At 45.7% G+C, this 23,896-nt stretch overlaps 1 protein-coding gene across 1 annotated transcript; it reads left to right on the top strand.

The window, feature by feature from the left end:
* Window positions 1-19,246: 19,246 nt before the first annotated feature.
* LOC123134403 (myb-related protein 308) lies at window positions 19,247-20,499 on the top strand. Its single transcript, XM_044553665.1, has 2 exons — window positions 19,247-19,622; window positions 19,717-20,499. The coding sequence occupies exons 1-2, from the start codon at window positions 19,360-19,362 to the stop codon at window positions 20,195-20,197; spliced, it is 744 nt and encodes a 247-aa protein (XP_044409600.1). The 5' UTR covers window positions 19,247-19,359; the 3' UTR covers window positions 20,198-20,499.
* The last annotated feature ends 3,397 nt before the right edge of the window (window positions 20,500-23,896 follow it).

Here is a 23,896-nt window from a genome sequence, read left to right as displayed (position 1 = left end):
CACGGCCATATTGTCCTTTTGTCAGATGACCACAGATGATGTTCTTTGCAGTCGAGTCCAATTGAATGAACTTCTTGACATCAGTATGGGTGACACCTTCACCAGTTTTGGGAACGCCATTCTTGACGACATACCAGAGGTCGACATCAATGGCTTCAAGATGCATGCGCATCTTATTCTTCCAGTAGGGATATTCAGTTCCATCGAACTCGGGGCAGGCAGCGGAGACTTTGATTATCCCTGCAGTCGACATAGCTAAACTCCAGGTGGTTAAACCGAATCACATAGAACAAGGGAGTACCTTGCTCTGATACCAATTGAAAGTGCTAGTTATCGACTAGAGGGGGGTGAATAGGTGATATTTATCAAAGTCTTCAAAACATGGTAGTTTCGAAGACAAACAATAGAAATGACCTAATTGATATGCAGCGGAAGATAAACTACAACAAGCAAGCCATAGTCAAGTATGCAATAGTGTTAACATACGAAGACTAATAGCAGCTAGGTAGTAGGATCAGGATGGAAGATAGTATGAAGCCAATCAAAAATAGTAGTCAAGCAATGAGGTTAATCAGATAAGACAGATAAGCAATGACTTCACGAAGACAAACTCAAAGTAAAGGAGGGAAGAGATAGAACCAGTCACTTGTCGAAGACACATGATTTGTTGGACCAGTTCCAGTTGCTGTGACAACTGTACGTTTGGTTAGGGAGGCTGAGATTCAACTCAGAAGACCGTGTCTTCACCTTATTCCCCTTGAGCTAAGGACACTTAGTCCTCGCCCAATCACTCTGGTAAGTCTTCAAGGTAGACTTCCGAACCTTCACAGACTTCGTTCACCCGGCAATCCACAATGACTCTTGGATGCTCAGAACGCGACGCCTAACCGGCTGGAGGATTCACAGTCCTCAAGTGTAATAAGTCTTCAGGTCACACAAACAGAAAGACTTCAGTGATGCCTAACACTCTTTGGCTCTGGGTGTTTGGGCTTTGTCCTCGCAAGGATTTCTCTCTCTCAAATGCTTCGAGGTGGGTTGCTCTCAAACGACAAAAGCCGTGCACTAACTCTAAGCAGCCACCAATTTATGGTGTAGGGGGTGGGCTATTTATAGCCACAAGGCAACCCGACCTGATTTGTCCGAGATGACCCTGGGTCACTAAGGAACTGACACGTGTTCCAACGGTCAGATTTCAAACACACGCGGCAACTTTACTTGGGCTACAAGCAAAGCTGACTCATCCAGCTCTGGATAAGATTTGTTGTCATTGTCTTCGCTCGAAGACATAGGATTTTGGTTGAGCATCACTTCAGTCACTCTGACTTAGTTCACTTGGACCCCACTTAACAGTACGGTGGTTCCTATGACTCAACAAAGAAGAAAAGGAAACAACGAAACCACACAGTCTTCGCGCTCCATAGTCTTCACGCAATGTCTTCTCATGTCATAGTCTTCAATATGAATATCTTCTCATACCACCATTGTCTTCAATGTCTTCATACATTTTTAGGAGTCATCTCCGGTAGGTAAACCGAATCAATGAGGGACACTACCTGCGTTATCCTGCAATTCTCACAAACGCATTAGTCCCTTAACCAACTTTGTCGTCAATACTCCAAAACCAACTAGGGGTGGCACTAGATGCACTTACAACATCAATAACATGTATATCACATATAGCTTTGTTCACCTTGCCATCCTTCTTATCCGCCAAATACTTGGGGCAGTTCCACTTCCAGTGACCAGTCCCTTTGCAGTAGAAGCACTTAGTTTCAGGCTTTGGTCCAGCTTTGGGCTTCTTCATGGGAGTGAAAACTTGCTTCCCGTTCTACTTGAAGTTCCATTTCTTTTCCTTTGCCCTTTTCTTGAAACTAGTGATCTTGTTTAATAATCGACACTTGATGCTTTTTCTTGATTTCTACCTTTGTTGATTTCGGCATCACGAAGAGCTCGGGAATCGTTTTCGTCATCCCTTGCATACTATAGTTCATCACGAAGTTCTAGTAACTTAGTGATGCTGAATAGAGAACTCTATCAATCACTATCTTATCTGGAAAATTAACTCCCACTTGATTCAAGCAGTTGTAGTACTCAGACAATCTAAGCACTTGCTCACTAGTTGAGCAATTCTACTCCATCTTTTCGGCAAAGTATTTGTTAGAGGTCTCATAACTCTTGACACGGGCATGAGTCTGAAATACCAATTTCATCTCATGGAACATCTCATATGTTCCTTGACGTTTCAAAAAAATGTTTTTGTAGTCCCGGTTCTAAGCCATAAAGCATGGTGCACAAAACTATCAAGTACTCATCATATTGAGCTAGCCAAACGTTCATAACGTCTGCATCTGCTCCTAGAATAGGTCTGTCACCTAGCGGTGCATCAAGGACATAATTCTTCTGTGCAGCAATGAGGATAAACCTTAGATCATGGACCAAGTTCGCATCATTGATACTAACATCTTTCAACATACTTTTTCTCTAGGAACATTTAAAAAACATTGGGAAGCTATAACGCGAGCTATTGATCTACAACATAATTTGCAAAATACTACCAGGACTAAGTTCATGATAAATTAAAGTTCAATTAATCATATTACTTAAGAACTCCCACTTAGATAGACATCTCTCTAATCATCTAAGTGATCACGTGATCCAAATCAACTAAGCCATAACCGATCATCACGTGAAATGGAGTAGTTTTCAATGGTGAACATCACTATGTTGATCATATCTACTATATGATTCATGCTTGACCTTTCGGTCTCAGTGTTCCGAGACCATATCTGCATATGCCAGGCTCGTCAAGTGTAACCCGAGTATTATGCGTGTGCAAAACTGGCTTGCACCCGTTGTAGATGAACGTTGAGCTTATCACACCCGATCATCACGTGGTGTCTCGGCATGATGAACTTTGGCAACGGTGCATACTCAGGAAGAGCACTTTTACCTTGAAATTCAGTGAGAGGTCATCTTATAATGCTACCGTCAATCAAAGCAAAATAAGATGCATAAAGGGTAAACATCACATGCAATCAATATAAGTGATATGATATGGCTATCATCATCTTGTGCTTGTGATCTCCATCTCTGAAGCACTGTCATGATCATCATTGTCACCAGCGCGACACCTTGATCTCCATCATAGCATCGTTGTCGTCTCACCAACTATTGCTTCTACGACTATCGCTACCGCTTAGTGATAAAGTAAAGCAATTACAGGGCGATTGCATTGCATACAATAAAGCGACAACCATATGACTCCTGCTAGTTGTCGATAACTCGGTTACAAAACATGATCATCTCATACAATAAAATATAGTATCATGCTTGACCATATGACATCACAGCATGCCCTGCAAAAAGAAGTTAGACGTCCTCTACTTTGTTGTTGCAAGTTTTACGTGGCTACTACAGGCTGAGCAAGAACCGTTCTTACCTACGCATCAAAACCACAATGATATTTCGTCAAGTTAGTGTTGTTTCAACCTTCACAAGGACCGGGCGTAGCCACACTTGGTTCAACTAAAGTTGGAGAAACAGACACCCGCCAACCACCTGTGTGCAAAGCACGTCGGTAGAACCAGTCTCGCGTAAGCGTACGCGTAATGTTGGTCCGGGCCGCTTCATCCAACAATACCGCCGAATAAAGTATGACATGCTGGTAAGCAGTATGACTTGTATTGAAGGAAATATGCCCTAGAGGCAATAATAAAGTTATTATTTATTTCCTTATTTCATGATAAATGTTTATTATTCATGCTAGAATTGTATTAACCGGAAACATAATACATATGTGAATACATAGACAAACATAGTGTCACTAGTATGCCTCTACTTGACTAGCTCGTTAATCAAAGATGGTTAAGTTTCCTAACCATAGACATGAGTTGTCATTTGATTAACGGGATCACGTCATTAGGAGAATGATGTGATTGACTTGACCCATTCCGTTAGCTTAGCACTTGATCGTTTAGTATGTTGCTATTGCTTTCTTCATGACTTATACATGTTCCTATGACTATGAGATTATGCAACTCCCGTTTACCGGAGGAACACTTTGTGTGCTCCAAACGTCACAACGTAACTGGGTGATTATAAAGATGCTCTACAGGTGTCTCCAAAGGTACTTGTTGGGTTGGCGTATTTCGAGATTAGGATTTGTCATTCCGATTGTCAGAGAGGTATCTCTGGGCCCACTCGGTAATGCACATCACTATAAGCCTTGCAAGCATTGCAACTAATTAGTTAGTTGAGAGATGATGTATTACGGAACGAGTAAAGAGACTTGCCGATAACGAGATTGAACTAGGTATTGAGATACTGACGATCGAATCTCGAGCAAGTAACATACCGATGACAAAGGGAACAACGTATGTTGTCATGCGGTTTGACCGATAAAGATCTTCGTATAATATGTAGGAGCCAATATGAGCATCCAGGTTCCGCTATTGGTTATTGACCGGAAACGTGTCTCGATCATGTCTACATAGTTCTCGAACCCATAGGGCCCGCACGCTTAAGGTTTCGATGACAGTTATATTATGAGTTTATGTGTTTTGATGTACCGAAGGAGTTCGGAGTCCCGAATGAGATCGGGGACATGACGAGGAGTCTCGAAATGGTCAAGATGTAAAGATCAATATATTGGACGACTATATTCGGACTTCAGAAAGGTTCCGAGTGATTCGGGTATTTATCGGAGTACTGGAGAGTTACGGGAATTCGCCGGGGAGAAGTTTTGGGCCTTATTAGGCCATACGGGAAAGAGAGAGGGGTTGCCTAGGGCAGGCCGCGTGCCCCCCCAAGGCCTAGTCCGAATTGGACTAGGGGGAGGGGCTGCGCCCCCTCCTTCCTTCCCTTCTATCTTCCCTTTCCTTGACTCCTACTCCTACTACATGGAAGCGGGGAATCCTACTCCCGGTGGGAGTAAGACTCCCCAGGGCGCGCCATAGTTGAGGGCCGGCCCTCCACCTCCTCTCCTCCTTTATATACGGAGGAGGGGGGCACCCCATAGACACAACAATTGATCCATTGGATCTCTTAGCCGTGTACGGTGGCCCCCTCCACCATAGTCCTCCTTGATAATAGTGTAGCGGTGCTTAGGTGAAGCCCTGTGACGGTAGAACATCAAGACCGTCACCACGCTGTCGTGCTGACGAAACTCTCCCTCGACACTCGGCTGGATCGGAGTTCGAGGGACGTCATCGAGCTGAACGTGTGCTAGAACTCGGAGGTGTCGTAGTTTCGGTGCTTGATCGGTCGGGCCGTGAAGATGTACGACTACATCAACCGCGTTGTTCTAATGCTTCCGCTTTCGGTCTACAAGGGTACTTAGACAACACTCCCCCTCTCATTGCTATGCATCACCATGATCTTGCGTGTGCGTAGGAATTTTTTGAAATTACCACGTTCCCCAACAGTGGCATCCGAGCCTAGGTTTTATGCGTTGATGTTATATGCATGAGTGGAACACAAGTGAGTTATGGGCGATACAAGTCATACTGCTTACCAGCATGTCATAATTTGGTTCGGCGGTATTGTTGGATGAAGCGGCCTGGACCGACATTACGCGTACGCTTATGCGAGCCTGGTTCTACTAACGTGCTTTGCACACAGGTGGCTGGCGGGTGTTAGTTTCTCTAACTTTAGTTGAACCGAGTGTGGCTACGCCCGGTCCTTGCGAAGGTTAAAACATCACGAACTTGACGAACTATCGTTGTGGTTTTAATGTGTAGGTAAGAACGGTTCTTGCTTAGCCCGTAGCAGCCACGTAAAATTTGCAACAACAAAGTAGAGGACGTCTAACTTGTTTTTGCAGGGCATGTTGTGATGTGATATGGTCAAGACGTGATGCTATATTTTATTGTATGAGATGATCATGTTTTGTAACCGAGTTATCGGCAACTGGCAGGAGCCATATGGTTGTCGCTTTATTGTATGAAATGCAATCGCCCTGTAATTGCTTTACTTTATCACTAAGCGGTAGCGATAGTCGTAGAAGCAATAGATGCCGAAACGACAACGATGCTACGATGGAGATCAAGGTGTCGCGCCGGTGACGATGGTGATCACGACGGTGCTTCGGAGATGGAGATCACAATCACAAGATGATGATGGCCATATCATATCACTTATATTGATTGGATGTGATGTTTATCCTTTATGCATCTTATCTTGCTTTGATTGACGGTAGCATTTTAAGATGATATCTCACTAATTATCAAGAAGTGTTCTCCCTGAGTATGCACCGTTGCAAAAGTTCTTCGTGCTGAGACACCACATGATGATCGAGTGTGATAGGCTCTACGTTCAAATACAACGGGTGCAAAACAGTTGCACACGCGGAGTACTCAGGTTAAACTTGACAAGCCTAGCATATACAGATATGGCCTCGGAACACGGAGTCCGAAAGGTCGAACATGAATCATATAGTAGATATGATCAACATAGTGATGTTCACCATTCAAAACTACTCCATCTCACGTGATGATCGGACATGGTTTAGTTGATTTAGATCACGTGATCACTTAGATTACTAAGGAGATGTGTGTCTAAGTGGGAGTTATTAAGTAATATGATTAATTGAACTTTAATTTATCATGAACTTAGTCCTGGTAGTATTTTGCAAATTATGTTGTAGATAAATAGCTCGCGTTGTTGCTTCCCTATGTTTTATATGTGTTCCTAGAGAAAACTAAGTTGAAAGATGTTAGTAGCAATGATGCGGACTTGGTCCGTGATCTGAGGTTTATCCTCATTGCTGCAGAGAAGAATTATGTCCTTTATGCACCGCTAGGTGAAAGACCTATTGCAGGAGCAGATGCAGATATTATGAGCGTTTGGCTAGCTCAATATGATGACTACTTGATAGTTTTGTGCACCATGCTTTATGGCTTAGAACCGGGACTACAAAAACATTTTTGAAATGTCATGAAACATATAAGATGTTTCAAGAGATGAAATTGGTATTTCAGACTCATGCACGTGTCAAGAGGTATGAGACCTTTGACAAATACTTCGCCTAAAATATGGAGGAGAATTACTCAACTAGTGAGCAAGTACTTAGATTGTCTGAGTACTACAATCGCTTGAATCAAGTGGGAGTTAACCTTCTAGATAAGATAGTGATTGGCAGAGTTCTCTAGTCACCATCACCAAGTTACTCGAACTTCGTGATGAACTATAATGCAAGGGATGACAAAAACGATTCCCGAGCTCTTCGTGATGCTGAAACCGACGAAAGTAGAAATCAAGAAAGAGCCTCAAGTGTTGATGATTGACAAGACCACTAGTTTCAAGAAAAAGGGCAAAGGGAAAGAAAGGTAACTTCAAGTAGAATGACAAGCAAGTTGTCACTCCCGCGAAGAAGCCCAAAGCTGGACCAAAGCCTGAAACTGAGTGCTTACACTTCAAAGGAAATGGTCACTAGAATCGGAATGCCCTAAATATTTGGTGGATAAGAAGGATGGCAAAGTGAACAAGGGTATATTTGATATACAGGTTATTGATGTGTATCTTACTAGTGTTTATAGTAGCCCCTGAGTATTTGATACTTGTTCGGTTGCTAAAAATTATTAACTCGAAACAGGAGTTACAGAATAAACAGAGACTAGTTGATGGTGAAGTGACGATGAGTGTTGGAAGTAGTTCCAAGATTGATATGATCATCATCGCACACTCCCTATACTTTCGGGATTAGTGTTAAACCTAAATAAATGTTATTTGGCGTTTGCGTTGAGCATAAATATGATTTGGTCATGTTTATTGCAATACGGTTATTCATTTAATGTCAGAGAATAATTGTTGTTCTGTTTACATGAATAAAACCTTCGATGGTCATACACCCAATGAAAATAGTTTATTGGATCTCGATCATAGTGATACACATATTCATAATATTGATGCCAAAAAGATGCAAAGTTTATAATGATAGTGCAACTTATTGGTGGCACTGTCGTTTGGGTCATATCGGTGTAAAGCGCATGAAGAAACTCCATAAAGATGTATTTTTGGAATCACTTGGTTATGAATCATTTGATGCTTGCGAACCATGCCTTTTGGGCAAGATGACTAAAACTCCGTTCTCTGGAACAATGGAACGAGCTAGTGACTTATTGAAAATAAAACATATCGATGTATGCGATCCAATGAGTGTTGATGCTCGTGGCGAGTATCGTTATTTTCTGACCTTCACAGATGATTTGAGCAGATATGGGTATATCTACTTAATGAAACACAAGTCTGAAACATTTGAAATGATCAAAGAAATTCAGAGTGAAGTGAAGAATCATCGTAACAAGAAAGTAAAGTTTCTACGATCTGATCATAGAGAAGAATATTTGAGTTACGAGTTTGGCCTTCATATAAAACAATGTGGAATAGTTTCACAGCTCACGCCACATGGGACACCACAGCGTTATGGTGTGTCCGAACGTCGTAACCGCACTTTATTGGATATTGTGCGATCTATGATGTATCTTACCGATTTACCACTATCGTTTTGGGGTTATGCATTAGAGACAGTTGCATTCACTTTAAATAGGGTACCATCAAAATCCGTTGAGACTACGCCTTATGAACTGTGGTTTGGCAAGAAACCAAAGTTGTCGTTTTTAAAGTTTGGGGCTGCGATGCTTATGTGAAAAAGTTTCAACCTGATAAGCTCGAACCCAAATCGGAGAAGTGTGTCTTCATAGAATACCCAAAGGTAACTATTGGGTACACCTTCTATCACAGATCCGAAGGCAAGTTATTCATTGCTAAAATGGATCCTTTCTAGAGAAGGTGTTTCTCTTAAAAGAAATGAGTGGGAGGAAAGTAGAACTTGATGAGGTAATTGTACCTTCTCCCTTATTGGAAAGTAGTTCATCACAGAAATCAGTTCCAGTGATTCCTACACCAATTAGTGAGGAAGTTAATGATGATGATCATGAAACTTCAGATCAAGTTGCTACCAAACCTTGTAGGTCTGCCAGAGTAAGATTCACACTAGAGTGGTACGATAATCCAGTTCTGGAAGTCATGTTACTAGACCATGATGAACCTACGAACTATGAGGAAGTGATGATGAGCCCAGATTCCGTGAAATGGCTTGAGGCCATAAAATCTGACATAGGATCCCTGTATGAGAACAAAGTATGGACTTTGGTTGACTTGCTCAATGACCAGCAAGCCAAGTTAAATAAATGGATCTTCAAGAGGAAGACGAACACAAATAGTAGTGTTACTATCTACTAAGCTCGACTTGCTGCGAAAGGTTTTCGACAAGTTCAAGGTGTTGAATACAATGAGATTTTCTCACTCGTACGATGCTTAAGTCTGTCCGAATCATGTTAGCAATTGCCACATTTTATGAAATCTGGCAAATGGATGACAAAACTGCATTCCTTAAATGGATGTTTCTTAAAGAAGTGTTTTATATAATACAGCCAGAAGGTTTTGTAAATCCTAAAGGTGCTAACAAAATGTGCAAGCTCCAGCGATCCATCAATGGACTGGTGCAAGCATCTCGGAGTTGGAATATACGCTTTGATGAGTTGATCAAAACATATGGTTTTATACAGACTTTTGGAGAAGCCTGTATTTGCAAGAAAGTGAATGGGAGCTCTGTAGCATTTCTAATACTATATGTAGATGACATATTGTTAATTGGAAATGATATAGAAATTCTAGATAGCATAAAAGGATACTTGAATAAGAGTTTTTCAAAGCAAGACCTCGGTGAAGCTGCTTACACATTCAGCATCAAGATCTATATAGATAGATGAAGACGCTTGATAAGATTTTTCAATGAGTACATACCTTGATAAGATTTTGAAGTAGTTCAAAATGGAACAGTCAAAGAAGGAGTTCTTGCTTGTATTACAAGGTGTGAAGTTGAGTAAGACTCAAAACCCGACCATGGCAGAAAATAGAAAGAGAATGAAAAGTCATTCCCTATGCCTCAGTCATAGGTTCTATAAAGTATGCTATGCTATGTACCAGACCTATTGTATACCTTGCTCTGAGTTTGGCAAAGGAATACAATTTTGATCTAATAGTAGATCACTGGACAGCGGTCAAGAAAATCCTTAGTGAGGACTAAGGAAATATTTCTCGATTATGGAGGTGATAAAAAAGCCCGTGTAAAGAGTTACAATAGTGCAAGCTTTTACACCGATCCAGATGACTATAAGTCTCAATCTAGACACATATTGAAAGAGAGAGCAATTAGCTATAGTAGCTTTGTGCAGAGCATTGCAGACATAGAATACTTGCAAAATGCATACGACTCTGAATGTGACAGACCCGTTGACTAAACTTCTCTCACAAGCAAAACATGATCATACCTTAGTACTCTTTAGGTGTTAATCACATAGCAATGTGAACTAGATTGTTGACTCTAGTAAACCCTTTGGGTGTTGATCACATGACGATGTGAACTATGGGTGTTAATCACATACCGATGTGAATATTGGTGTTAAATCACATGGTGATGTGAACTAGATTATTGACTCTAGTGCAAATGGGAGACTGAAGGAAATATGCCCTAGAGGCAATAATAAAGTTATTATTATTTCCTTATTTCATGATAAATGCTTATTATTCATGCTAGAATTGTATTAACCGGAAACATAATACATGTGTGAATACATAGACAAACATAGTGTCACTAGTATGCCTCTACTTGACTAGCTCGTTAATCAAAGATGGTTAAGTTTCCTAACCATAGACATGAGTTGTCATTTGATTAACGGGATCACATATTAGGAGAATGATGTGATTGACTTGACCCATTTCGTTAGCTTAGCACTTGATCGTTTAGTATGTTGCTATTGCTTTCTTCATGACTTATACATGTTTCTATGACTGAGATTATGCAACTCCCGTTTATCGGAGGAACACTTTGTGTGCTACCAAACGTCACAACGTAACTGGGTGATTATAAAGGTGCTCTACAGGTGTCTTCAAAGGTACTTGTTGGGTTGGCGTATTTCGAGATTAGGATTTGTCACTCCTATTGTCGGAGAGGTATCTGTGGGCCCACTCGGTAATGCACATCACTATAAGCCTTGCAAGCATTGCAACTAATTAGTTAGTTGCGAGATGATGTATTACAGAACGAGTAAAGAGACTTGCCGGTAACGAGATTGAACTAGGTATTGAGATACCGACTTTCGAATCTCGAGCAAGTAACATACCGATGACAAAGGGAACAAAGTATGTTGTTATGCGGTTTGACCGATAAAGATCTTCGTAGAATATGTAGGAGCCAATATGAGCATCCAGGTTCCACTACTGGTTATTGACCGGAAACGTGTCTCGGTCATGTCTACATATTTCTCGAACCCGTAGGGTCCGCACACTTAAGGTTTCGATGACAGTTATATTATGAGTTTATGTGTTTTGATGTACCGAAGGAGTTCGGAGTGCCGAATGAGATCGGGGACATGACGTGGAGTCTCGAAATGGTCGAGACGTAAAGATCGATATATTGGACGACTATATTCGGACTTCGGAAAGGTTCCGAGTGATTCGGGTATTTATCGAAGTACCGGAGAGTTACGGGAATTCGCCGGGGAGAAGCTTTAGGCCTTATTGGGCCATACGGGAAATAGAGAGGGGCTGCCTAGGGCAGGCCACGCCCCCCCCCCCAAGGCCTAGTCCGAATTGGACTAGGGAGAGGGGTTGTGCCCCCTCCTTCCTTCCCTTCTTTCTTCCCTTTCCTTTACTCCTACTCCTACTACATGGAAGGGGGGGGGAATCCTACTCCCGATGAGAGTAGGACTCCCCAGGGCGCGCCATAGTTGAGGGCCGGCCCTCCCCCTCCTCTCCTCCTTTATATACAGAGGAGGGGGCACCCCATAGACACAACAATTGATCCCTTGGATCTTTTACCCGTGTGCGGTGGCCCCCTCCACCATAGTCCTCCTCGATAATATTGTAGCGGTGCTTAGGTGAAGCCCTGCGACGGTAGAACATCAAGATCATCACCACGGCGTCGTGCTGACGGAACTCTCCCTCGACACTTTGCTGGATCGGAGTTCGAGGGACGTCATCGAGCTGAACGTGTGCTAGAACTCGGAGGTGCCATAGTTTTGGTGCTTGATCGGTCGGGCCCTGAAGACGTACGACTACATCAACCGCGTTGTTCTAACGCTTCCGCTTTCGGTCTACAAGGGTACGTAGACAATACTCTCCCCTCTCGTTGCTATGCATCACCATGATCTTGCGTGTCCGTAGGAATTTTTTTTGAAATTACTACGTTCCCCAACATGTATCGCCCACAGCTCACTTGTGTTCTACTCGTGCAATTAATATCTACGCATAAACTTGGCTCGGATGCCATTGTTGGGAACGTAGTAATTTAAAAAAAATCCTACACACACGCAAGATCATGGTGGTGCATAGCAACGAGCGGGGAGAGTGAGTCCACGTACCCTCGTAGACCGAAAGCGGAAGCGTTAACACAACACGATTGATGTAGTCGCACGTCTTCACGATCCGACCGATCCAAGTACCGAACATATGGCACCTCCGAGTTCAGCACATGTTCAACTCGATGACGTCCCGCAAACTCCGATCCAGCAGAGTTTCACGGGAAAGTTTCGTCAGCACGACGGCATGGTAATGGTGATGATGTTGCTACCAACGCAGGGCTTCACCTAAGCACCGCTACGATATGACTGAGGTGGAACATGGTGGAGGGGGGCACCGCATACGGCTGGAATAGATCAATAGATCAGCTTGTGTGTTCATCGGGTGCCCCCCTCCTCCGTATATAAAGGAGTAGAGGAATGGAAGGGCCGGCCCTCTCTTGGGCGTGCCATTGGGGAGTCCTACTCCCACCGGGAGTAGGATCCCCCCCCCTTCCAAGTTGGAGTAGGAGAGGTAGGAAAGAGGAGGGAGAGAAGAAGGAAAGGGGGGCCAGCCCCCTCACCCAATTCGGATTGGGCTCGGGGGGGGGGGGGGGGGGGCGCCCCCTCCTAGGCTTCCTCCTCCTCTATTCTAGTAAGGCCCGTACACTCCCCGGCGAATTCCCGTAACTCTCCGGTACTTCGATAAATACCCGAATCACTTGGAACCTTTCCGATGTCCGAATATAGTCGTCCAATATATCGATCTTTACATCTCGACCATTTCGAGACTCCTCGTCATGTCCCCGATCTCATCAGGGACTCCGAACTACCTTCGGTACATCAAAACACATAACTCATAATATAAATCATCACAGAATGTTAAGCGTGCGGACCCTACGGGTTCGAGAACTATGTAGACATGACCGAGACTCATCTCCGGTAACCAATAGCGGAACCTGGATGTTCATATTGGCTCCTACATATTCTATGAAGATCTTTATCGGTCAAACCGCATAACAACATACGTTGTTCCCTTTGTCGTCGGTATGTTACTTGCCAGAGATTCGATCGTCAGTATCTCAATACCTAGTTCAATCTCGTTACCGGCAAGTCTCTTTACTCGTTCTGTAATGCATCATCCCGCAACTAACTCATTAGTCACATTTCTTGCAAGGTTTATAGTGATGTGCATTACCAAGAGGGCCCAGAGATACCTCTCCGACAATCGAAGTGACAAATCCTAATCTCGATATACGCCAACTCAACAAGTACCTTTGGAACACCTGTAGAGAACCTTTGTAATCACCCAGTTATATTGTGACGTTTGGTAGCACACAAAGTGTTCCTCCGGTAAACGGGAGTTGCATAATCTCATAGTCATAGGAACATGTATAAGTCATTAAGAAAGCAATAGCAACATACTAAACGATCAAGTGCTAAGCTAACGGAATGGGTCAAGTCAATCACATCATTCTCCTAATGATGTGATCTCATTAATCAAATGACTACTCATGTCTATGGTTAGGAAACTAACCATCTTTGATTTAACAAGCTAGTCAAGTAGAGGCATACTAATGACACTATGTTTGTCTATGTATTCACACATGTATTATGTTTCCGGTTAATACAATTCTAGCATGCATAATAAACATTTATCATGATATAAGGAAATAAATAATAACTTTATTATTGCCTCTAGAGCATATTTCCTTCAATAGCTAGGTTTTTTAGTTCTTGCAATTTTTTTGTCATGAGTTTAGGACCTCGGATGTCGAGGCTCACAATCTCGCTAAGCACTCACTATCTTTAAGGTATGGTCACCATGTGTGGTTAGGCCAGTCCGGAGACCTTTTATTCATCCATGTAAACGTTGTGACGGTCTCATAAAGCTAGTGAGTTTGCCTCAGAAAAAGGTTGACAAACACGGGTGTCAACTAGGTGGTGTCTGTTGAGAAGTAAGGTATGGATGGTTATCAAAAGACACCGAAAGCTAACCGAGATTCCTTATGCACATGTTAACAAAGTTTTATTATTCCTATAAAATGAAAGGGGGACTCTGACAACAATTAAGCCTTGATATTTTTTTGTTCATTTTTTTTTTGAAATAGCTCACCATTCATGTCGAATAGTTAAGTCTTGACATATTGTGTGTCTTTAATATGTATTCTTTGCCTACCTTATGTGAAATCCTATCTCCACCCCCTTCCTGAAAGGTAACCATGACGTCAGCCTGATGAGAACTACATAAAATAAATATGTTATGAACTCATCACTGTAAAAGTACCCAAATAAACCTGGTTGAAGGCACACCCTAATTGATATTTAAAAAGTAACGTAAAGTCAAATATTTCCGAAACTTTTCTGTAATGAATATGCTTTAGTTTTATATTCACATGTAAAGTTTCACTCTGGTCTTCTGTGCGAATAATAACAAAATCAAATCTTCATAATGGTTACTACTCAAGGTTTCTGAAGTTGCGAACTTTTTTTATTGCCCAAAAAGAACACTGAAGTTATTTCTTCGCGAAATTTCATATACAACACCAAAGCCTTGTCGCCACATCTTTTTTTGGGGTGGGGGGGGGGGTTATATATAAAAAAGCAAGAATATATATATGTGCGCCTAGACCCTGGAACCCAAAATCCGCCTCTACAAAGGTGACATTTACATACTAAATGAAATTGTATATTGATTCAGATATTAAGCATATATTTTAGGTGGAGCAAGTGTCTTTTTTTATCCAATGATTGGGAACTACTCCATCGGTCCCGAATTACTTGTAGGAGTACTAGATTTATCTATGTACAGATGTATCTAATCATGCTTTAGTGTTAGAAACATCAATATATAAACAAGTCTAAGACAAGTAGTTTGAAACGGAGGTCATTACTAAGGAGGTACACATCGGAGGTACACAGCCGTTTTGGACGGACAAGTCTAAAACTGAACGTGGTTGCTCAACAAGAGGAAGCAAAAACAAAAACATTGCACATCAGATTTGCTATCGTGTGGTCCTAACAACCGGGCACTCATCGCAACAAACATTCCCATCGGAGAGGCAAATCATTAGCCTCTGATTCTCCAGGTTACCGAAGCACTGACCATGGAGAATTAGGTCGAATACAATACATTAGCGACAGACTTGCACCCAAAGAGTCACAAGCACCACTAGCACTAGCACCAGCAGCGACTCCATTTTTCAATCGGAGGAATTGTCAGGGAGCATCTACACAACCGACGAATCAACCGAACCCATCCATGATCGGTTCCGCACAGCAATACACAACATTATCCCCTGCTACCCATGATTTTTTTTTTTTTGAAAAAGAGCTACCCATGATTTGGTTAGGGACGGAGGGACACCTCACGCCCGCAGGCCACAGCCCGACGATTCTCATTATTCGGAGCGGATGGCGTCCGCGTCGGAGCAGATCGATCAAGTTTATGATGATAGGATCGTTCGGATACTGTTTTGTGGTAAGCCACCATTCATTAAAGAGGGAGGTCTAGTTCGCTAGCTACCGTGAACCACCACGCCACAGGCTTGGTTTGGTTTGGTAGCCCTGCACATCGCTCTGTGCACATGAATGCACGTATGTACTAGTACAACAGATGTGCTATCGGTCAGTGGCTGAATGGTTGGTTACTGGTCGGCACTTGACAAATTGACACCACATTTGTGTGCTACCTTGCTAGCTACCCGTACCTACTCATGGTGGCTCGATCACGGCCGGGTCAGGGTGACAGACAGCGCGCGTTGGCTAATTATAAGCGGGTTAGTTCGTCCTCATAGGACTCGCCACCAACTGCTAGTTAATTATCGCGAACCACCCGTGCGCCTACCTCCCGCATCAGCATTTGCAGCGGATGATGGGATATGATATGGTCGACGGATGGATGTGTGCGGTTGTCTGTCCGGCTCGCTGTCTTTGCCGCGGTTTGCACATGCGATGGCTGCGTGCGACTAGTTTAGGCGGTTTATTCGGCGTGCGTCAGAGGATGGATGGATTCCCTCCGCTCCGGCACGGACGAAAGGTGCTGCCTACTGCCAACGATCGCAACAAAACCGTGGCCGATCAGCAGTACGTACTTCTCCTGTGGTGCTTTTCGTACGGCGTTCACACATTCCCTCGTAAGTCACGTCTCACCTGCCACGTTCTAACTCGGTGCGCCTTCTTACGGTGCGCGTGCTGTTAGGTTAACGCACATGTGTGTTATAATAAATCCAAGATATACCGTCGATCATCCGAGGACCAAGCAATTACATGAGCATGACATCAAAATTTGTTAACGACATCGATATGGCTACATTCCCGGGGCCTGACTATGAGAGCTCCTCCCCATGACACCGCTACAATACCGCACCCGGTCGCCCTGGACACCGGCACATGCCGCCAGCTTCCCCTGCGTTCCGGTGCTATTATGTTGGCATATGTTACATCGTGTGTTTACCCCCGCTATATATGAGAGGCCTAGGATACAGTGACCTACTTGGACACGACTCCATATCCTATATAAACACAATACAACTATAGGTCCAACTGTAACCTATCTTGTATACTATATTCAACACAATTCTGAAAACGTGTGTCCGTTATTTATTTTACAGAAGAGCAGGCAACTTTTTACTCCCTCCGTCCGTAAATACTTGTCCTTAAAATGGTTGTATCTAGACTTATTTAGTTATAGATATATTCATTTTATCCATTTTGAAAACAAGTATTCCCAGACGGAGGGAGTATTTGGCGAGAAACACTCTTAACCGCAGTCGGTGTTGAAGTTTTTCTCTTTTTGAGGGACGCAGTCGGTGTTACTGCCACTTATGCTGTGAGAGGTCGCAGCACGACCAACCGCATGCACAAACAACAACCCATACCTTGTTTCCAGCTGCACCCGCGATCTGAGCGGCATCTCGACCGAGGCCTCGCTTGCGGCCGGCGATCAGATCAGATAAGCAAGGACTTTTCGCGCTCCGGAACCCATGCACGCATGCGTGCATTTGCACAGCCAGAGCTCCTACGGCAAGTTGCGGAGCGCGCGTGGAGCTGACTTGAGGCCGCACGCGGACTTTTCCGTCCCGGCCCGCCGCCACTGCTTTCGCCCAAGATGCTCCCGGTCAGTCTCCACCCCTCTTCTCGTGCCGGGATCCCAACCGCTGACCCGCTTTACGCCGATCCTTTTCGCCCCGGTCGGGTTCAGTCCATCTACAACGCTTGCCAACGATGGCCCGTGCCCTGCCCCTGCCGAGAGCTCGCCCATGATATCTCAGCTAGCCTGCGCCTGCAAGAAAAACACGCGGTGTGGACTGTGGTGGAGCCTCCCTCCAACTTGACTCCCTTTTCGGCACGGGACACGACCGATTCTTGCCGATCCGCATCACTAGCACTAGCTCACTGTCGCTGACCGGGTACACTCGGACGAGTTCACTTGAACTCGGCGTGCTATTTTTCTTGTGCAGAACAGGTCGGCACCAACGTCTGCTCCATGCATGAATCACGGTACGTCGGGCCCGATTCAACGGGCTGGGGCCGGGGACGGGGGACCCGACCCGGTACGACCAAAAGTGGTTCCCAACGAAAAGGGAAGCTTGGCACGTTAGTTTTGACCCGGGTGGCGGACACCTTTACCGGATTCTTTATCCGATCCGAGCTAGCCCACCGAGGCTGGGCTGGGCTGCTACCAAACTCGACCTAAACTCGTAGCCAGAATACCAGATGCACGTCACCTAACCCAAGTCCTAAATTATTGCACCCTTCTAGAGGATTTCCTCCTCTAGGGTGTCGTGCACCTACTGCCCGTAAAGCTTGCATACGCACGTACCACGGTTGGTTGTTGCTGATTCCTTCCGCGTGCAGAAGCTTCTTCGATCGGTTCAAGCACTTTTCAAATCCATCTCACATAATTTTGCAAGAACCACCTACGTGGAATTCGGAAGATTCTTGTCTTGGCTTGAATTGACATTCTAGTAGTATTTCTTTGGGTGCGGCTAGAAACCAGCCAGCTAAAAAATTTGGTTTGAGGTCAGTCGATTATGTGAACCGTTGGATGCGAAATCAATGACCCACGGTCTTTCTTCAACCTTCCGACCCATCTTCTTTCTTGAGCCGTCAGCCACCACCGGCCTCACCGCCGGCCCCCGCTGCCTCGCCTTTTTCGGAACCAAGCCACACTGTCGGTCCTTCGCCGCCCTGGCCATCCCTCTATACCACACCCCCCCCCCCTGCGCTGAGCTTTTTCTCCGGCGAATCCCCACACCACCACCACCCTTGCCGAGAACCCAAAGATAGATACTCGGCTGATGACGGCGAGCCCCTTGCTTCTCTCCGGCGAGGCCCTCCCTTCTCATTCCTTCATTCAAAAATCGACTGGTGCCGAATCCGAAAATCACCTGACTGATGTGTGGCTAAAATGTATTTCTTTTGCATTTACGGATGTGTTTGTTGTGCTGTATACTCGTACTGTACCAGCTCTATATGAGTGTATGTATGCTACTGTTCGCCGGTCAATGGGTTCCGTATTTCTACCCATCTAACAGGGAGTACAATAGTACTCTACGGAGCACCAACTTCTACTAAACCTAGCTAGCTCTTAAAGGCGAACATCTTCCAACCGTACCCGCACCTTGCAGCGACGTGTGTGGATTGTGATTATTAAAAATGCCCAGCGAACTCTGCCTACCAAACTCAAACTGTAGCGGTACGTGCCAAGTACGAGAGGGGGGCTGGAACCAAAAACACGCGGGCTCCACCGCCGCAACCGCACCGCCTCCCTCCCTCCCGCAACCACCACCCAACCCAACCCACCCCACCACGCCCCCGTCAAACTCACTACATGCTGCCGAGTCAATGCGGACAGAGAAAAAGGCCAACCAACACACACACCACGCCATATATACCGCTCCGCCTCCGCTCTCCCGCCTCAGAAACAGGAGAGAGCTCGCTTCCTCCCTGCCCTGCCCTGCCCTGCTCTAGCACCGGCCTGAGCTCGCGCGTGGTGTTACTGCTGAGTTTGGCCGGAATGGGGCGGTCGCCGTGCTGCGAGAAGGAGCACACCAACAAGGGGGCCTGGACCAAGGAGGAGGACCAGCGGCTGGTCGCCTACATCAGGGCCAACGGCGAGGGCTGCTGGCGCTCGCTGCCCAAGGCGGCCGGCCTGCTCCGCTGCGGCAAGAGCTGCCGCCTGCGCTGGATGAACTACCTCCGTCCCGACCTCAAGCGCGGCAACTTCACCGACGACGAGGACGAGCTCATCATCCGCCTCCACAGCCTCCTCGGCAACAAGTAAGTCGCTCTACCCATCGGCCTCGTCGACGTGCCTTCTTCGTATACAGCAGTATGACTTCTTTGCTGACGACGGGAATGCTCGCTCGTGCAGGTGGTCTCTGATCGCCGGGCAGCTGCCGGGCAGGACGGACAACGAGATCAAGAACTACTGGAACACGCACATCAAGCGCAAGCTCCTGTCCCGCGGCATGGACCCCCACACGCACCGCCCGCTCACGGCCGTCGACGGCGGCGCGGCATCCCGCCCTGCACACATAGCAGTGCCGGCGAGGGCAGCGCCACCCACGATGTTCGCCCTGCCGACAAAGCAGCCGCCGGTCGTGGAGTCGTCGTCCGACGACGGCAGCAGCGGCGCGACGAGCACGGGGGAACCACGGTGCCCCGACCTAAACCTCGACCTGTCGGTGGGCCCGCCGGCGGCCGACACGCCGACCTCGCACCCGGTCTGCCTCTGCCGCCACCTCGGCTTCCGCGGCGGGGAGGCATGCAGCTGCCGTCAGGCCGACAGCCCGGGCTCCCAGGGGGGCGGGTTCAGATATTTCAGGCCGTTGGAGGAAGGCCAGTACATATGAGACGAGACGAGACGGCTAGGCCCTAGGCTCCACAGCAATTTGCAAGACGGTGAATTTTTCCACCTCCACAGCACCACCGTCTCACAAAACGGTGAAAAAAACGGTGAAAGAATATCTAATCTGTTCATAGTATTTCAACCATGAATATTTGTCCTCTCTGTCCCTAATTTTGTATCGTTGGTTGGTGCTGTGTTTGGTGGAAAAAACGAGGGGATAATGTGACAAAGGTTGGTGTGTGTTTTTTGCGGAAAAAAGGGAGGACCTGATGTGAGGTAGCGGACACATTATTGTTTCGGGCATCAGATTCCGGTGTTCCTTTCCTGTGCAGTTTCGGTCATGTGGATGGATGTTGCGCAAGGCAATCATGTGGTGTGTTTTTTGGGTAGGTATTTCGGCTTGTCTGTGTTTGCACTCCACGAATCCTTCAGTTAGCAGGGAGTTAGGCAGTGAAGAAACTCGTATGGCCAAACAATGCTATTCTATTCTCAAGTTTGGTGCCTTGGGGAATGCGGTTCTTCCAACCGTGAGAGATTTTATGCTTAAACTTTCATTTGGATTGGTTATAAAGAGGTGAAATGGAAGCATTTCGAAGAACTATTAGGGCATCTTTAAGGTGGACACACAAACCTCCCGCAACCGTACAGATCGAGCTATCCGAACCGTGAAAACCATTCAACACCGACCTGTATCGGTCTGCCAGGCGATCCAGACAAGATTTCTCCCGTAAATTAGAGACAAAGTGGGTGAGCTTTGCGAGAGTTCGGACAACCGAAACGTAGGAGCCGTTTGGATGGCGCCCGCAGTCGCCCTACCAACGCTTGGCGCGCCAACTATTTGGCGGGAGATTTCGCCGCCGGCGAATCGCCCTGCATGAAAAACTGGATGTGGTGACCAAAAATTTGGCTAGATCCGAAATTTGGGCAGCCACCAACGCTCGCCTGTGGCCTCAGTCAACGCCAAAATTTTGGCAGGGCTGTCGTTGGCTTCCATCCAAACGGCCCCGTAGGACTTCAACACCCCTGGCCCACCCAATCCCCCCTTCTGGTCTCAGTTTCTTCCACTCCGCCCTTCTCTCCCTTGCTTTCCATCTGCACCCTCCACCTCCACCGGCGGTGATGTATGTCTCTGGCCATTGCCGGACGTCCGGAACCAGCAGCGACGCGCCTACGATGGAGCTGCCCACCCCAGAGCCATTTGTACCCAGGTATTTCGCCCTATGTCGACGACTTCCATGGCGGACACCACGCCCGACAGGTGTTTGGTCAAATGACATTGAGCTTATTTTTAAATGGTGTGTCGTTTTTAGAATATGAAGGATGGTGAGCTACTCGACGATGGAAGATGAGTTGTTATGCGACGCGTGGCTGGCCGTATCCACGGATTTATAGGCGGGAGCAGAGGGGAGCCCTCCTGAGAGCAAGTGCATGAAAAGATTCACGCACGAAAGCACATTGCGCCCTAAGACATGTACATCATTCAACCACGCAACTTGAGGTTGTTGTCGTATCGCTGGCAGGCTATTCAAGTCAGCATCATCAAGTTTTGCGACGTGGTTCGTCAGCTCAAGGAAAGGTTATCATTGCACGCGGCAGAGGATGACATAGTAAGTTTTACTTCCTCTTGCTCTTGTTGATTGATTCATTCGTTCAATATTGGACTGTGCGTTATATGTAGCCTACATGTGCCGCCGTGGTGTACCACAGGACAGAGTGACGGGCATTTACGTGCATACGTTGTTGGATGAAGCTGAAGGCGGGTATGTGTGAGAACGACATGATCCGTTCATGAAAAACTTATTGGACATGTGGGATCTAGTCGAGTTAGAGAGATTGTTGTACTAGACTTAATTTGCATGCTATGTATGGATGATTTGTGCTATTTTCTATCCGAATTTAATGAATATCGTCCGGTTTGCATAAATTTCGTTCGATTAATTAAAATACAGTTTGAAATGTATGCAGTTAGCGTTGGATAACATCCTCCTGTATCGAGTTCGCGGATTGATCGTCTCTGCCCGCGGACGGCTGCGAGAGAATTTTTGCAGGTTGACTTTGAAGATGCCCTTCGAAGATCGTCTTGAAAGCAAAACAAGCTGACTAGACTGGCCAGAATCTGCATGAGACGAGATCGAGTAAGCAAGCATTTGTGTGTGCCTTCCTTGTCTGTTTGGTAGCCGAATCTTACATGGTACCGAGGGAAAAGCGCTTTACAGCCCAGAAAGCGGGAAAGGCGGAGACTGTCCTGCGCCGATACAAAGCGCCCATCAGCACCTCGGAACACTGAACTGGCAGCAGAAGTTGGTGGACGGATTTGGTGCAGTGCTGCGGCTCCTCCTTGGCCGTTGCCAGCACACTTTGCATATCCAGAGCTCACGATCGAGTCGGCGCAATTTCTTTTGGTTTATTTTCTGGAGTGAAGAAGCAGCAGCCTCCCGTTCTGGTATTCTTTGCTTGCGCGCCAAATATGCGAGCCCTGGTGGCCTTTGCGTACGTACGTCTGAATATACAATCGAGTGCACTTCGACATCGTAGCTGAGCAGGAGCTGCAATCATGGGCGGCCACTAGAATGTGATCGGGTCAAAGGTGAAAGCTTCCGTCGCTTCGAATAACAAGTCAGTGGAGATGGAGCTGTAGCCTGTAGGCATGCGTAGTGACTACATGCTGTTAACGCGCTGACTCTGAGCATTACTTGACTGTAGCTGTACCAGGTAGGTTGACTGCAAAACCCCTTTGCTACTGACTAGCTTCTCCGGAGACGTGCACAATGTTCTACTCCTTCTAGCTTAACAAGCCAAATCTACAGAAATATCCTGCTAATGCATATGTATAATATAAGTTAGTAAAACTGATGTTGTTGCTGCTGCTCTCGTTTGACGTAGAGAGGTCGCCAAGCGAAGCTAGTACTTCCTCCGTCCGAAAATACTTGTCATATAAATGGATGTATCTAGACATATTTTAGTTTTAGATATATTCACTTTTATCCATTTATGGACAAGTAATTCCGGACAGAGGGAGTACTACGTACCATTTAGCAAACAAGAGGCTTATAGGCAATTGTTTGGATGTGAATTGGGGACATTACCTTTCACGTACTTAGGTATACCCATTCACCATGTAAGCTGACAAACAGAGAATGGAAGTGTATCGAGGATCGGTTTGAGAAGAAACTGAGTTGCTGGAAGGGCAAAGTCATGCCATATGGAGGCCGATTGATTTTTATTAATTTGGTGCTCACGAGTATGCCTATGTTTTTATTGTCTTTCTTCGAAGTCCCAGTTGGTGTTAGGAAAATGCTGCACTTCTATCGATCCAGATTCTTCTGGCAGAGCGATGAGCTAAAGAGAAAATACAAACTCACCAAATGGGATATCATCTGTCGACCAAAGGACCAGGGGGGGCCTTGGCATTGAGAATCTTGAAGTCAAGAACAGATGTCTTCTCAGTAACTGGCTGTATAAGTTATCAGTTGAGACTGATGCCACGTGGGCGTAGATTCTCCGCAGTAAGTATCTGCAGTCCAAAACTTTGTCCCAAATGACAGTGAGACCGGCGGACTCACCTTTTTCGAAGGGGCTCATGAGAGTCAAAGCAGCCTTCTTTAATAGGACAAAGTTTTTAATCGGTAATGGCACTACCACGCGCTTCTGGGAGGATACTTGGCTTGGAGAAACACCGCTGACACTTCAGTATCCGTCCCTG

Source organism: Triticum aestivum, chromosome 1B, assembly GCF_018294505.1.
Source record: "Triticum aestivum cultivar Chinese Spring chromosome 1B, IWGSC CS RefSeq v2.1, whole genome shotgun sequence".
In the NCBI taxonomy this organism is placed as follows: Eukaryota; Viridiplantae; Streptophyta; class Magnoliopsida; order Poales; family Poaceae; genus Triticum; species Triticum aestivum.
Note: the sequence above shows the minus strand (reverse complement) of the source record. Positions and strands in the feature narration are given on the sequence as shown.

Coding starts and splice junctions, on each gene's coding strand:
- LOC123134403 (XM_044553665.1), top strand. CDS start 19,360: ATGGGGCGGTCGCCGTGCTGCGAGAAGGAGCACACCAACAAGGGGGCC. Junction 19,623..19,716: donor CACAGCCTCCTCGGCAACAA/GTAAGTCGCTCT, acceptor TCGCTCGTGCAG/GTGGTCTCTGATCGCCGGGC.